At 31.3% G+C, this 16524-nt stretch overlaps 1 protein-coding gene across 2 annotated transcripts; it reads right to left on the reverse strand.

Annotated features, from left to right (window-relative positions):
• Nucleotides 1–2942: 2942 nt before the first annotated feature.
• On the reverse strand, nt 2943–15859 carry LOC134258319 (aminoacylase-1-like). 2 transcript variants are annotated; one of them, XM_062740847.1, is made up of 17 exons: nt 15722–15859; nt 14263–14327; nt 12410–12514; nt 11530–11601; nt 8952–8974; nt 8515–8594; nt 7962–8051; nt 7627–7683; nt 7319–7392; nt 6851–6900; nt 6515–6578; nt 6340–6388; nt 5970–6063; nt 5610–5622; nt 3889–3968; nt 3667–3727; nt 2943–3331 (listed from the first exon to the last, which is right to left on the reverse strand). In XM_062740847.1, the coding sequence occupies exons 1-17, from the start codon at nt 15795–15797 to the stop codon at nt 3182–3184; spliced, it is 1203 nt and encodes a 400-aa protein (XP_062596831.1). In that variant the 5' UTR covers nt 15798–15859; the 3' UTR covers nt 2943–3181. The 2 variants fall into 2 exon arrangements, with proteins under 2 accessions (XP_062596831.1, XP_062596830.1); XM_062740846.1 differs by lacking the exon at nt 5610–5622 and adding an exon at nt 5800–5812.
• Nucleotides 15860–16524: the final 665 nt, after the last annotated feature.

A 16524-nucleotide genomic window follows, 5' to 3' on the forward strand; every position in this document is an offset into this window, starting at 1 on the left:
ATTTTAGAACAGCGTGGACTGGACAGATTCCAAGAATAAAATGTCACAAAAGTAACCATTTCAGATAAAAAGGTAATAGATAAAAATGACATAAATTTTAGAAAGAATAAAATTTAAATAAAGGATAAAATTATATACAGGGTGTACATGTACATATATATAAATACATATTTCAACGAATTTTTATTTTAATGAGGGTATTCAGACGGTTTGTTCTCGTTTTGCACACATTTGAATTACAGGTAATTAAAAAATGTGTGAAAAATGGGAATTGATCAGGTGAGATAATTGCTTAATTGCTATAGTCTATACCATACTTTAATAGTATTAAGAATGTGAAAGGTGAACTTACAGTGAAAAATAAGAGAATAAATACAAAGTTAGTGTATTTGATTATATGATTATCTTAACATCTTCTTGGCTTGGGCATTATTTTCAAATAATTATATGATTATCTTAACATCTTCTTGGCTTGGGCATTATTTTCAAATAATATATATATCTTTAATTCATTTGGAATTTTATCAAGATTGAAAAGTATTCTTTTTTTAAGAAATTGGACTTAATTAATAAATAATATTAAACAAATATTAATAATTTATTCAATAAAATCAAATATTTTCCCATAAATATATATGGAATTTTAATAGAATGCTTATAAAATGTATTAAAACTCTTGGTATTCCCAGGTAAATCCAAACCAGAAATCAGACTATAATTGCTATCAAAACACACTTCACACCTATTGTTCTATACCTAATTACCAAATGTGTGCAAAACGGGAACACACCATCCATACTTCAGGTGCCTGTGATTATATGGGTCAATATTCCTTTGAAATTCCGAAAATAACTTAATTACATCCTCTAAAGCCCATAGGCGCTTGGTTTCAGGATGGTGTATTTAAAATTTGAGTATTATGTGTTTTTCTAGGTGTGTCTGAATGGTGTGTTCCCGTTTTGCACTAAGAATACCCCCCTTTTTGTTAATGAAAAAAAAAATGTAAGAGTGTAAAATAACGACTTATAGATGTGTTTGACGGGGAATTTTTTTTTATATTTTTGAGATATTATACACTCTTACATTTTTTTTTCATTAACAAAAGGGGGGGGGGGGGTATTTTCCATACTTCAGGTGCCTGTGATATAATTCGATTCACTTTATTCGCAATTGCCATGTCGGCATACAGTAATGAACTTTAATAACATAACAAAAATTAACACGATTAATTAATACATACACTATAAATCTATCTACATGTAATATACACAGAACAACCCCCCTGGTTTAAGACCGAGGGTGGGGGAGGGGGATTACTATGTAATATTAAATTAATATTCAAGACACCAGTGTTTTAATCTCCTCTAAAATTTTTTTAATTGCTTCCAATTGACGTTTCGACATCCTTGTTTGAGATTCTAAAACAGGTGGATCAATTGGAAATATCCACCATACTTCCTTCTTAGAAAGAAATATACACTTGCATGCAGGGAATTTTAAGTTTCCGTTCATATAAGGTACATACAGGCTATATATAATATGTAACCCAAAATATAAAATTTGGGTCTAAATTTCTTACTGGAGTGTACATACATATAAACTAATAATCAAAAATTATTTTTGCTAAATTATTTTCCCTTTTTAAATCATTTGAAAAAGCATTTATTTACATCACAGTATTTAAAAAATATGAATTTCTGGGAAATCGTGAAACTTCTCCGTTGTTGCAGTGTATTTAAATAAATGGATCTCCTAGCTTCAATCACTTTATTGCTTTTTCAAATTATACATATTTATGCCCCCTTAATCAAAGATTCAGAGGATTATATATAGTGTTTGTCCTGTCTGTCTGCCTACAGCTGTAGTCATAAGTCTGTTAATTTATGTCTGTCTGTCCGCAAAAACAATTATCTTGTCCTTACCCTTTTGACTGGGTATCTGGGTGGGACTATGGCATTCATATTTCACAAGTGTATTCCTTATGACAAGACCTTAACCTCTGGATACCACCAAATTTGACCTCTTGAACTTAAAATTTGACCCACTTTTGCCAAAAAAACAACAAATTTTAACATTGGTCATATTTTTTGATCAGTTGATGCTGGCTGGCTTTCATAGTTCACAAGTGAATTCACGGTGACCAGACCTTTCAATTCACATACTGTATAACAATTAATTTTGTTTATAACATTCCTCAAGATCCAGAATGAAAATTTCTCATTTTGCTTCCAATATTTTTAAAGTGAAAAAAAACATCACGTTTAATTTATTACTTGAATAAATAACAGAGTATAATTTTGACTTGAAAATTAATAAACATAAAATTTTACGAAGTTTCAAATATTTTATTTACAAATTCTCATTTTTTCTGTGGTTAATATACATGTACATAAATATGATACATGTAGTGTTTCTTAAAAGATATTCCAAGAGTTCTACTTTGAAAAAAATGTGAAACATAGGAAATTTCATTTTTTATTATTGATTTTCATTTTAACAATAAAGAAATGCATCATTTAAATTGTTTCTAGACATTAGCACCATGTACATGTAATATAAATTGTTATTTCAAATCATTATTCATGTGTTGTACCTGCAAATCAATCTCCAATCATGTAAAAAATTAACATACAAATGTAAGAATGGATTAATTCATTACAACCTTTGTCGTTTTTTTTGCACATTTAAATTCTTTTTACATAGAAATTAGGGGCAATGCCAATTAATTAAATCCGGAAATATACATGTAGTACAATTTTAGTAAAACTCTCAATGAATTTTGATTAATATTTCTTTTGCAACATATTAACATTATTAAAATTATGACAGAAAAAATCAATGTTTCTTAATTAAAAATTAATCAGAGAAAATAATTAATCAGAGAAAATTCCCTGAAGAAATATTTTGATACATAAACATGATTATTATAATAACTATGACAGAAAAAAAATCAGTGTTTTTTTTAGTAAAAATTGATCACAGAAAATTCACTGAATAAATATTTTGATACATCAACATGATCATGATATAAGAGAGCAAAAACATTTAATTAATATATTTGTCAAGAATATAATATCACATTCAATTGTGTAGAGAAATCATTTTCTCTGGTAATGTTCATAATCATATGATTTTCACACCATTTTTCAGCTGCCTCTATCAAATTATTATGACATCATGACTACTTTGGTATATTGGCCAAGGCTGGAATTAGCTCACAATAGATGTCTATTCCACGTAAGAAAACTTTCTCGTTTACAAACTCATTGTGGTCATGCAGCAATATTGGGGTGTTATTCATTGGAGAAAAACCTAGAGCTGGAATTCCAAGCTAAAGAAAGACAAAACCAATTTACGTTGAATATGGCATCCATGTATCAAATTTGCATTTTAAAAATCAAGCAAGTCAAGAATTCTTAAAAGTCAAATACTTTAAAATCACATATTTTCATGGGGTCAAATTTTCAAAGTTTGAGAAAAAAATTTTGGTTTGTGGGGATTTGATTTTGTGGTTGGAGAATGTTTAATAGTAATGCATATGACAATTCACATTTCATGATGGTCAAAATCTGAAGGTCTCTCCATGCCTTGAAAACAATGAGAAATTAAACCCCCACGAAAATTAGTGATTATACAGTATTCCTCATGTTTTGAGTGTTCACATACCTCTCTGATATATCTGATATCTGTAGCAGCTGGGAATATCTCAGTCTCTATCTTTATTTTTCTACAAAATCACAATGTAAATCTTAAAATCACTTCGATATAAGTGTTTAAGCTATGTAGGGGACAAAACAGAAATTTTCAATAAATGGAACATGTTTATTGAAATGAATTAGAATAGTGGCCATGGATGACAGATGAAGAGTGTAAAGGCTGTGTACTCACAGTTTGTCAAACACAGAGCTGAAGGTGCTCCACCAAGGACAGTTCTTGTCTGTAGCTGTCACGCCCTGCATGGGGTTGTACTGCAAGGAGAAAACAGCAATCAACATGTAGCTATTTTAGTAAGATCATTTATCAAGCACTGGTTTTTTATTGTTATGCATGAAAGAGAATCTACATATGTCTATTCATGTATGTATGAAAATCAAATGAAACAATTACCAATATACCAGAAAATGTTCATGAAGTTCAGATTTAGAAATGATATTTTAAAGTGGTATTACATGTGCATGTACAATAAATTAAACATGGGCAGAGTTTGTCACCTAATATATACTTATGCTTGATGTTTAAAAGTATGAATAAGATATTGAGTAGACTGAATTACCTGTGCAAAACTCATAGATATTGAGATGACAGAATAATCTGTACAAACTCATAAGACATTGAGTAGACTGATTAACATGTACAAACTCATAAGACATTGAGTAGACACATGAACTTGTACAAACTCATAAGACATTTTATTAAATGATCAGGAATTTTGGTGCTCTCTGATTGGTCTAGACACCTTTTCCTGAAATGTACCTTAGAGTGAGTTCACCTCATATGACGTTCTGGGGGGTTTATTCGTGTTTTCCCTCTTGACCAACCATAGATTTGCTTACAGTTTTTTTGACCAATCAGATTGCGTTTTTCAAAGCATGTGTCGGTGTGATTGTAAACGTGTCAGACACCAGTACCAAGGAGATTAAACGCTTTTGAAAGTAAATGGTTGGTATTGATTGTTTATTTAATAATATTGTTTTCCATTTATAACTACTAGTTGTGAAGCTGCTGAAGTATAACAACATGTGAAAAGAGTTGTTACACTTTGCATTTTATTATGAGTATTTATATTTGATGGAGACAAGAACAAAAGTGTCAAAAGTGTTGTAAAATTCCTGATCATTTAATAAAACGGTTATTGACTTTTGAATTCAGTCTACTCGTGACTATACGGACCTGCTCAGGTATTGGTAAACCTTGGCCTTTGGCCTCGGTCACTCAGTACCTGACAAGGTCCGTTTAGTCACAAGTAGACCTCATCAAAAGTCTATAATTGTATAGAATAGACACATTTACCTGTACAAAATCATAAGACATTGAGTAGACACATTTACCTGTACAAACTCATAAGACATTGACTAGACTGATTAACATGTACAAACTCATAAGACATTGAGTAGACACATTTACCTGTACAAACACATAAGACATTGAATAGACTGATTAACATGTACAAACTCATAAGACATTGACTAGACTGATTAACATGTACAAACTCATAAGACATTGACTAGACTGATTAACATGTACAAACTCATAAGACATTGAGTACACTCATTTACCCTTACAAGCTGTTAAGACATTGAGTACACTCATTAATCTTTCCAAACTCATTAGACACTGAGTAGATCCATTTACTTGATAAGACATTGAGTAGACACATTTACCTGTACAAACTCATAATTCACTGAGTACACTCATTAATCTGTACAAACTCATAAGACACTGAGTACACTCAGTTACCTGTACAAACTCATAAGACACTGAGTACACTCATTTACCTGTACAAATTGCTAAGACATTGAGTACACTCATTAATCTTTCCAAACTCATTAGACACTGAGTAGATCCGTTTACTTGTACAAACTCATAAGACATTGAGTACACTCATTTACCTGTACAAACTCATAAGACATTGAGTAGACCGATTAACATGTACAGACTCATAAAACACTAAGTATACTCATTAATCTTTACAAATGCATAAGACACTGAGTACACTCATTTACCTGTACAAACTCATAAGACACTGAGTACACTCATTTACCTGTACAAACTCATAAGACACTGAGTACACTCATTTACCTGTACAAACTCATAAGACACATTGAGTAGACCGATTAACATGTACAGACTCATAAAACACTAAGTATACTCATTAATCTTTACAAACTCTAAGCTTCATTTACCTGTTCATAAGCACTGAGTACACTCATTTCTTCATCATGGCTTAACAAAGTCCTCTCAACCTTCTCTAAGACACATCCTCCCCTGCTTCCTTCAGCCAGTTCTTCATCATGGCTTCAAAGTCCTCCAACTTCTCTGTGGGCGGAATTCTGATGTCAAAACCTGTAAGAAAATCATTTAAATTGTACGCCATAAAAAATGACTGAGCCTAAAAAAGAAACATGCATTTTTTCTCTTGCTAATGATAAAAGACATTTAAGCTTTTAAAAGAAAGTGATTTTAAAAAAATTATATATTTTGAAATCAGACTGAAGCTGAAATCAAAGAATGAAACGTTATATAAGTATCACAAACACAGCTGCTTCTTAATAAAATCAAAATATGGGAAAAGTTTGTTAGCAAATGTGAAAAGGCAAAAGTTATAAATAAAAATAATACCTAAAAACATTTCTGTTGGAACAACATTAAGAGACCCTTCAAATCCTCCCTGTAAAATGAAAAAAAAAACATGGACATGCAGAAAATGATATTAACCATTTAAATAAAAAAACAGCAAAATCATTTTCATGGTAATATAATTTAACAAAATGCCATGGCATCATCAAACACCTACCTTCAGGTTAGTAAGGTTCACTGTAGTGACATCTCCTAGTTTTAAACAACCATGTGTTTTTAATCTGGAAAGAATAGACAACAAGCAAAATATTATACATTGTACTGCCAAACAATTGATTCAATTTTTGTATTTATTAATAACTATTGTTTCATAGGGGTTGTGTGTTTTTCAATCTACATGTATATCGTTCTTTGTGAATTTGGGCATAAAATGATGGCAAATATTAGCACTTTGCTTATGTCTTTTGCCACAGTTTAATTGAAAATGATGGAAAACCCGAACAACACAACACCCCCAACCCAGTTTCCGTATATTTATTTATTTATTACTTACTTTTTCTCCTGTTGATCTCTATATGACAGGAAACTATTTATTACTCTTCTCTGTCAAATAAACTGTTTAAAATCAGACTGAAGAAACACAAACAAAATTCTCATGAATACTATGAACATTGATATTTTCACGTTGTTTTAAAATTACACAAATATGTTGTAATTTATAAATCAAATAGGTTATTTCCCAGCATCAGAATTCTGTATTTTTAACATTGAGTTGTTATGAGAATGCGTGATTATTTTCAAAAGCATATTCGCATTTCGCATAAATTACCCCCGAAGATTAATTTCAACATCATTTCATAAAAACAACAAAATTATGTCAGTACACAATTTTGCTACTGTCTTTCTGTATGTGTATTATTATATCTTAAGAAAGCAAATCAATGTTATTCTCTTTCCTGAAGATTTACATTTTATTGTTGTACAGTATGTGTAGTTTTCAGACTTGTACATGTATACTGACCACTTTTTCTGCAGCATTGTCCTCTATGAATCTTGACCCATGACCCGGCCTCCCTGGACATTTGACACGAACCCCTATATTAAATTTATTGTTTTAATTTTCGAAAATTATTAAAACTTTTGTAAATAGTTATTTAAAGGCACATATACTTGATTCCTCAGAGCAAAAGCATCATTAAAAATGATTGAGATTGCCAAGTACAGCATTTACTTTAACAATTATATTATATTCAGAATATACAGTGTACATACATAATTAATTTACAATTTAATAAAGAACACCCTTTCTTCGTTTTTTTTTTTACTCACACCAGGGGGTTCTTTCTCCGTAGAAGACAGTGAAAGCATCAGTAGGATTGGCTAGTCCTTGAACAAAAATCAAATATTTTCAGTCAATGATGAATGTTTTTCCTACAAATGAATCAAACAACAGGCTCTGGGCGCCATAAAACTAAATTGAGCTCACTTTTGATCTCAGTCTCAATTTTTCCTTAAATACTCCTTTCCAAAAAGTGAGACTGAGATCAAAAGTGGTCGAGCGAATCCCAAAATTTCAGGTTCCAGAAGTGATTGAAGAACTTCAGATTAACTTCTAAATATAAAACATAATTATATACAGTAACAGCTGTTCAGCATTTTCTTACCTTCATCTAGACCAAAACCAACATTCAGTTTCTTAAATTCTTCGTGTTTAACAAATTTTCCCATACCCAGTTTCCCTCCAATTTCCTCATCTAAATATTATAAGAAAATTTTCTTCAAATTTTAATCTTAATTTTCAGAACATTCTTTTTTACACATTGTCAAACTGAATTGGAACTTTTCAAAACATGCACAAATTTAAGAACATGCTGCAAATTGTATATACAGTAAAACACACTATAAGCAGACATGCTTATAATGAATTGACACTTACAGAGAAGTGTTTTTCATTCCCAATGGCTTTAAAATATATTTTGAGTTCAACTGATCTAATGAATTATGTTTAATAACAAATTAAAAAGCAAAATTTCTGCCCAGGGCACTTTGCTATAAGTCTGTTTTACTGTGACAGTACAGTGTTAATAAAGTTATTGAAACTTTTTGCAGTAAATATACATATTGAAATTGAAATTTTAGATAAAATAATTGTATTATAGATCAGTATTTTAAGCATGTTTTACTGTGCATTGTAAATATAAATTGGTGAAATCCTACCTGGTGTCCAAGTTATATGAATTGTCCTGAGGAAATTCAGCTTATTCTCCTTCTTTAGTTTTCTTATGGCTTCTACATATCTGCAAGGAAGGATGAATTCATACACAAGTGTTTTAACACGTTTTTAAAATACTGTAAACCAACTATTATTCAAATTATCTTTTATTTGCAATTCATCAGTTTGAAATCAATCCCCAATGATTAAAGTTTGCAACTGATGAAACACACTGTACAAATAAAAAGAAAAATAAATTATTCACGCCAATTAATATTTGCTAAAAAAAAGTAGGTTACGAAATTTGCGGATATTTCTCGTATGCAAATAAAATTTGGTTTACAGTAATTGTTCCACAAGTGTATTTACATGCTGAATGAGGTCAGTTGATAGTTAATAGAAAGTTAAAGATTTCCAATTTAAGGCATTAAGAATTACTTACTGTATGCCAACACTTTTCATGTCCTTTCAAAAGAGAAAACAAAATCAAATATTATTGAGTTGTAATTGCTAATTTCATGTGAACATTTCAGAATTTTTTTAAAGACATTTTTCCACAATGTAGTAGTATGTATAATATGCGTACATACCGTAATAAATAAGTGTTCTAAATTAAATGTAAATAAATTAAACTACCATAATATACAAAAGTATAAAAAGCTTGATCCGCTCCTTTATATCCTTAGCCCTTTACCTGTACACCTGTATATAGATAATTAGTTACCTTAGGGCAGTTCAAAGGTTTTGGAGTGTTATTGATTCTTATTGGTAGTTTGGTTGTGAAGTTGGATTTCATTGGTTTTATTCTTATGGTCATTGTTTTACCGCCAAAATATTCATTCTTTGTCTTGTTGAGAAATGACCAAGACTGTATTTTATGGACTCCATGACTTTGACCTTTGGAGACTGACAAATTCCATTTTCTGGTAAGTACTAACTTTCCTTATTACTAATTGTCAAGTAATATGTCATTCCATAGATTTGCATTTATTAAAGATCCCAATTTCACTTCATATTAATTAAATGTATGACCATGAGAGAAAGATGTTATTTTTATGATAGGAATTATTGATTATAAAGATCAGTAATGTATTATATGATAAGTGTAAATTGTTATATTCAAGTTACACCATATATTTTTATGACCCAGATATTTGGTTACTTTGTTCAAAGTGAACAGATGATTTTATTTTAAAGGAATATGTATTTTAATGTATACTGTATTAAATTACAGAGTCCATATACATGTCATTGCAACTGTAAACATCACACATTCTGTTTGCAACTCTCTGTGGGGATCACAAAGAAATTATTCAAAAATTTTCTGTGGAACTACCACCAAAGCATGGAAGGGGAGGTCAGTCAGCTGCACGAATGGGAAGAATAAGAATGGAGAAGAGGCATAACTTTGTAAGGAAGGTAGCTGAGACTGCAGTCAAAGTGTTCATCACTGAGGACAAACCCAACGTCTCCGGTCTTATACTGGGAGGCTCCGCCCACTTCAAGGTCGAGCTCAGCCAAACTGACCTTCTGGATCCGAGACTACAAAAATCAATCATTAAGATAGTAGACATTAACTACGGAGGGGAGAGTGGATTTAACGAGGCTGTCAATCTATCAGCAGATGTGTTGGGGAGCATTAAATTCATTCGAGAGAAGAATCTTTTAGACCACTACTTTGAGGAGATTGCTCAGAACACAGGGAAGTACTGCTTTGGAGTGGATGACACACTGACTGCCTTAGAGGCCGGGGCAGTGGAGACATTGGTGGTGTGGGAAAATCTAGACGTCACTCGCTACGTCATGTCCAACCACAGAGATAACAGTAAAAGTACCCTGTTTTTGAAACCAGAGCAACAGAAGGACAGGACATTTTTCCTTGATAAAGAGACTGGTGTCGAATTGGAAATAGTAGAGGAGATGTCATTGGTTGAGTGGCTAGTTAACAACTACAAGTCATTTGGTTCTCATCTTGAAATTGTGACGGACAAGACCCCAGAAGGAGCCCAGTTTGTGCATGGTTTTGGTGGCCTTGGAGGGTTGCTGAGATACAAGATGGAGTTCCAGAGCTCGGACGATCTCTCTGATCTGGACTTTGATCTGGATTTAGATGACTATTAAAACAACTAATACGACTGATTGATGAAATGGAAACTTAATGACAATACACTGTACCCTTTCTTGGAGACCTTTTCCTCCGTAGCACCAAAAAAGTGAACTAAAAGAACTGTGTTTCTACTTGTGTGTTTAATCTACATTTACTTGATTCAACAATAAAATCTATTGCACATAAAAAAAAAAAAAAAAAAACGTCACACATTCATGTGGTAGCCTTTTCCCACAGAATGGTGAGGAATTATTTGTTTTAATTAGTATTATTTTTTATGCCTTTATATGGGAGAAGATATGTAATGTCTATATATTCACTATAAGAGTTATCTCCCTTAATTGAGAGTAAATGTACATATATATATGTATATCATCTATGATATATCACTATGAATATATTGATTATGAGAGCTACATGTATAGATGATTAATAGGATTGAATTGATGTGCTATTATATTGTTGTTTTATTATATTTCAGGGCTATTAACGTTTGTATTGCTCACTGTGTCAAATAAATCAGACCTGAACCCTGACAGAGGAGTGTTTATTTTATTCATCACCACCCCCTGTTACAACAATTATATATTACTGTATATATACACCCCCTTTTTTCTGTTTTATGTGTGAAATGCAATCACTGAGCTTATGAAAAAAATTAAACTGATTCATGGATATACATGTAATAATGTAAAATATTATTTATCAGTTTTCTGAGAAAAAAATTCAAAATGTTATAATGCACTTCAGTATCAATTTAGCCCCACTCTGCAGCTAAGACCCATGAACAAAGAAATGATTATATAATTATTATAAATATTGCTTCATTGTGAGATACCAAGAGATTGGTGCAATAGAAAATGATCTACATAAAATATCATATGACCCTACATAATGAAATAAAAACACATACCTGAGTTCCTCTAGCATAAATATCTCCATTCTCCATCTTCTTAGCCTCAAAAGGATTGCACTTCCATTCATTCTATCAAAATATTTAATATATTTCCAAATATGTTTCCTAAAGATTCTTTGCAAATTGAGTATTGTTCATTATCTCATGAACTACAATGGATCAGCATGAATATCTCCAATTTGTTACGTCATAATACAGTACTTGACGTCAAAAACTAGAGTGCAAATAGTTTTGCTTCAAAAAGTGACAGTTGAACTGTGGCACCTAATCAGAAAAATAATGTAAATAGAAGAAATGAATTTAATTTTTTGGAAATTCATGAGGTACATGAACTAGAATGCTTCACGTCGGCATATTTATCATGAAAACGCGCTTCATGAAATATGCTGTCATGAAGCGTCCTAGTTCATAACCTCATGAATCTTCAAATATTAAATTCATTTCGTAAATGAATAACAGTGGCCTTCTTCATAAAAAATTGTATCACTACGATAAAAAATTTACAACTCTGTAATTCTTGGTTTAATAATTTTTTTTTCTTAATATATTTTTTTAAAATGTAACCTAATGTAAAAGAAATACAATGTATAATATTTTGTTGTTTCCTACTAAAGCTTAGGTACTTGTTGAGGAATAGAAAATTTTTGTCTTAGTCGTAAGACTTTTGTTGAAAAGGGTCACTGGTCCTGGTTAGTGTGTATATGAATAAACATCCACATAATTTGAAAACATAGGTCACATCAGTGTCAGTCAGTGACACTAAGACCATCAGTGAAGGAGTTAATACATCATGTACTTACAAATCTCAAACACAGGGTAATCGGTAGTTGAATTTGATATAATCAGTAGAGGACTTAATTAGGAAACTTATACATACCTCAAACACTGGTACCACATCAGTGTGGGAGTTAAGCATAATGGATGGCAGAGATGGGTCCAATCCTGGGATTGTCATTATAACAACTTCTCTACCTGGATGTACCTAAACAAATAGAGAATCTAGATATAAGTGTCATTATAACAACTTCTCTATCTGGATGTACCTAAACAAATAGAGAATCTAGATATTAGTGTCATTATAACAACTTTTCTACCGGGATGTACCTAAACAAATAGAGAATCTAGATATTAGTGTCATTATAACAACTTCTCTACCAGGATGTACCTACTCAAATAGAGAATCTAGATGTTAGTGTCATTATAACAACTTCTCTATCCAGATGTACCTAAACAAATAGAGAATCTAGATATTAGTGTCATTATAACAACTTCTCTATCTGGATGTACCTAAACAAATAGAGAATCTAGATATCAGTGTCATTATAACAACTTCTCTATCCGGATGTACCTAAACAAATAGAGAATCTAGATATTAAAGTCATTATAACAACTCCTCTATCCGGATGTACCTAAACAAATAGAGAATCTAGATATTAGTGTCATTTTAACAACTTCTCTATCCGGATGTACCTAAACAAATAGAGAATCTAGATGTTAGTGTCATTATATAACAACTTCTCTATCCGGATGTACCTAAACAAATAGAGAATCTAGATATTAAAGTCATTATAACAACTTCTCTATCCGGATGTACCTAAACAAATAGAGAATCTAGATATTAAAGTCATTATAACAACTTCTCTATCCGGATGTACCTAAACAAATAGAGAATCTAGATATCAGTGTCATTATAACAACTTCTCTATCCGGATGTACCTAAACAAATAGAGAATCTAGATATTAGTGTCATTATAACAACTTCTCTATCCGGATGTACCTAAACAAATAGAGAATCTAGATGTTAGTGTCATTATAACAACTTCTCTATCCAGATGTACCTAAACAAATAGAGAATCTAGATATTAAAGTCATTATAACAACTTCTCTCTCCGGATGTACCTAAACAAATAGAGAATCTAGATATCAGTGTCATTATAACAACTTCTCTATCCGGATGTATCTAAACAAAAAGAGAATCTAGATATTAAAGTCATTATAACAACTTCTCTATCCGGATGTACCTAAACAAATAGAGAATCTAGATATTAGTGTCATTATAACAACTTCTCTACCAGGGTGTACCTAAACAAATAGAGAATCTAGATATTAAAGTCATTACAACAACTTCTCTATCCGGATGTACCTAAACAAATAGAGAATCTAGATATCAAAGTCACTACAACAACTTCTCTACTGGGATGTACCTAAACAAATAGAGAATCTAGATATTAAAGTCATTACAACAACTTCTCTATCCGGATGTACCTAAACAAATAGAGAATCTAGATATCAAAGTCACTATAACAACTTCTCTACTGGGATGTACCTAAACAAATAGAGAATCTAGATATTAAAGTCATTATAACAACTTCTCTATCCGGATGTACCTAAACAAAATGAGAATCTAGATATTAGTGTCATTATAACAACTTCTCTACAGGGATGTACATGTACCTTAACAAATAGAGAATCTAGATATTTTAAACAATAAAAATATCAAGAAATGTATGCAGGTGGCTTGCTTATAGTGTTGTTTATAGACTTCTTAAAAGCTGCAGTTTTCATAAGAAATTATTCAATCATATAATAATGTTGTTTATAGACTTCTTAACAGCTGCAGTTTTCATAAGAAGTAAAGGAAAAAATATTTAGTAGGTGTAAATAAAAAGTTATTATATCAATTTCTGTTTCCATGAATACCCTGACATAATGTTACCTTCATATACATACCTCAAGTACTCTGCATTGAATACCAACATCTTTTGCTAAATTCTTTAGAAACTCAACTACTTCATCTAATTAAAATAAACAAAAAAAACATGGTTAATTAATATTTCTATCTTATTTAATTTAGGGGGGCATAATCAGATATCATAATATGGTATCTAAGCAGAAATTCACTTTCAAATTGGAACAATTCTTCAGTTTAATTGATAGAATTTGAAAATAAAAATCTAATAATGTGACCCCATTTTTTCTGTTTAAGATTAGATTATAGGTATCTCTTGTTTAGCCAGGGACCTATATATATAGAGTATATATAGGTCCCTAGTTTAGCTATCTATCTGATTACATGTTAAAGCATGTTAAATAAACAACAAAAGCAGGGACCTATATACTAAGTTAGTATATAGGTTCTGTAAAAATTTTAGCAAAATAAATTAAAAGGTTAAACAGTTACTGTATAGTGCATCATCAGCTGTTTTAAATTTACTTTTAACATGGATCATAAACACAATCTCAATTTACAGTTGATGATGCAAAGCCTATATTCAGTTTAAGGAAGGTTATCAAATACAGTTTTAATCTACGCTGTAAGCTTTAATTATTTTCTCAAACTGCTTTATATCAGGTCCAGGAAAATCACTATATTTAGCTATATAGCTAAATCTACCTATATAGCTTTATTTACCTATATAATATAGCTTTATCTACCTATTTCAGAGTAAATTTCTGTTTGATGAAAAGCAGACAAAAAGTCGCATAATGAGGCAATATTAGTTTTCAACTTTGAAATGGACTGAAAACAATTCACTAAAAACCCTCTTATAAAAATGTTTCTCTTTTTGTGCAATTGCAATCAAGGATCTAAAAGTTTTGAGGCTATGTTTAACAGTTAATCTGTGAGTAAGCAGCTACTTTAACAAAGGAAAGCAGTTTTGGTCAACAAGATAATTGATTGGTAATAATTTCGCACAATGCAAGGCAATCACACTTAGTCATGCCTCACCGCACTTCCAGCTATCCAAACAATGGAGATGCATTTTTTGGTTAAAAAGTTTGTAAAAGAGGCAATGTTTTTACTATCTATGCCCTAGGTTGTTTTTATCAAACCTTTAAAAAGAAATATCAGTCATAATTTACATGCGACTTTTTTTCTGCTTTTCATAAAATAGAAACTTATTCCAAAATAGCTAAATAAAGCTATATGGGTAAATTAAGATTTATAGCTAAATATAGTGATTTTCCTGGACCTGTATATCTAAGATCATAGATGTCTAAATACAAGTAGATTCATGTATATATACTATTAATTTGTGATCTGTATGACTTATGCATCCATGGAAATGTCAGCTGCAAAATAATCATAATACTTAAAATCGGTCACGTTTGCACAGATCAGGCTGTGATCTGATAAGGCCTAATAGATTAAACAACTAAATATCCTTACCCCCTCCCCGAAACTTACCATAAGCCGGTGTTGGATGCACTGTCTTTATTCGCAGGTAATCTCTGAAAACTGTCACAGCCCTTTCTTCTGTCATTTTCAAAGTAAATCAATTGATTCAGAAGCTACCCGACCTCCCAACCCATCCACTTTCGAGGAAATTCGAAATATACTGTATCTCGACCCCGATGTAAATTATGCAAAATCATGAAATTAAAAGTAATGGTTTCGCATTAATCATGTTCATAAGATAAAGTTGACATGGGTTATTGCATTAAACTTTACAACGATTATCAGGTCAAGATACAGTCCGGAGTCAGTTCTTAACTCTCTCTCTCTCTCTCTCTGATCATTCTGGAATTTATTCCAATTTTTCTACTCTTCCTGGGAAAAGCAACATATTTTCTTCATGCATTTCACAGATTAATAAAGCAAGTAGACATTGCGCACTGTGTTGGTACACATTAACGTTACGTTAATTGAGTCAAAATAAGTTAAGTCATAACTGGGGGGGGAAGGGGGTCCACATCAATTTTAAAAAAATTGACTCAAAAGTTTGGCCAAAAGAAAAAGGGGGAGGAAAAAATTTAACTGCAGATCCCTTTCCTGACCCCCCCCCCCCTCTCCTTGATTCCTGCATGCCTGTTGAAATAACGAAATCCTGTCGATGTGTCATTTTCTCTATACATGTATATATATTTCTCTAAAATATGTTAATATTAACAGAGTTGCATAAAAGATGTCCACATGTGCGCATGTTTATGTGTTGGCATTTGTATAGTTTTAAATGTTTTGTGATGGATCTTAAATCTATTACTAATTAA

The sequence above is a fragment of the Saccostrea cucullata genome, unplaced genomic scaffold (genome assembly GCF_032062105.1).
Source record: "Saccostrea cucullata isolate Sc308-1 unplaced genomic scaffold, CSIRO_AGI_Scuc_v1 ctg2389, whole genome shotgun sequence".
Taxonomy (NCBI): Eukaryota; Metazoa; Mollusca; class Bivalvia; order Ostreida; family Ostreidae; genus Saccostrea; species Saccostrea cuccullata.

Excerpts from the sequence above, each read along its gene's own strand:
- LOC134258319 (XM_062740847.1), bottom strand. The coding sequence starts at position 15,797 with ATGACAGAAGAAAGGGCTGTGACAGTTTTCAGAGATTACCTGCGAATA. Across the intron at positions 12,515-14,262 it reads TTCAATGCAGAGTACTTGAG|GTACATCCAGGTAGAGAAGT; the intron begins GTATGTATATGA and ends CTATTTGTTTAG. Across the intron at positions 6,389-6,514 it reads TGAACCTTACTAACCTGAAG|GGAGGATTTGAAGGGTCTCT; the intron begins GTAGGTGTTTGA and ends TTCATTTTACAG.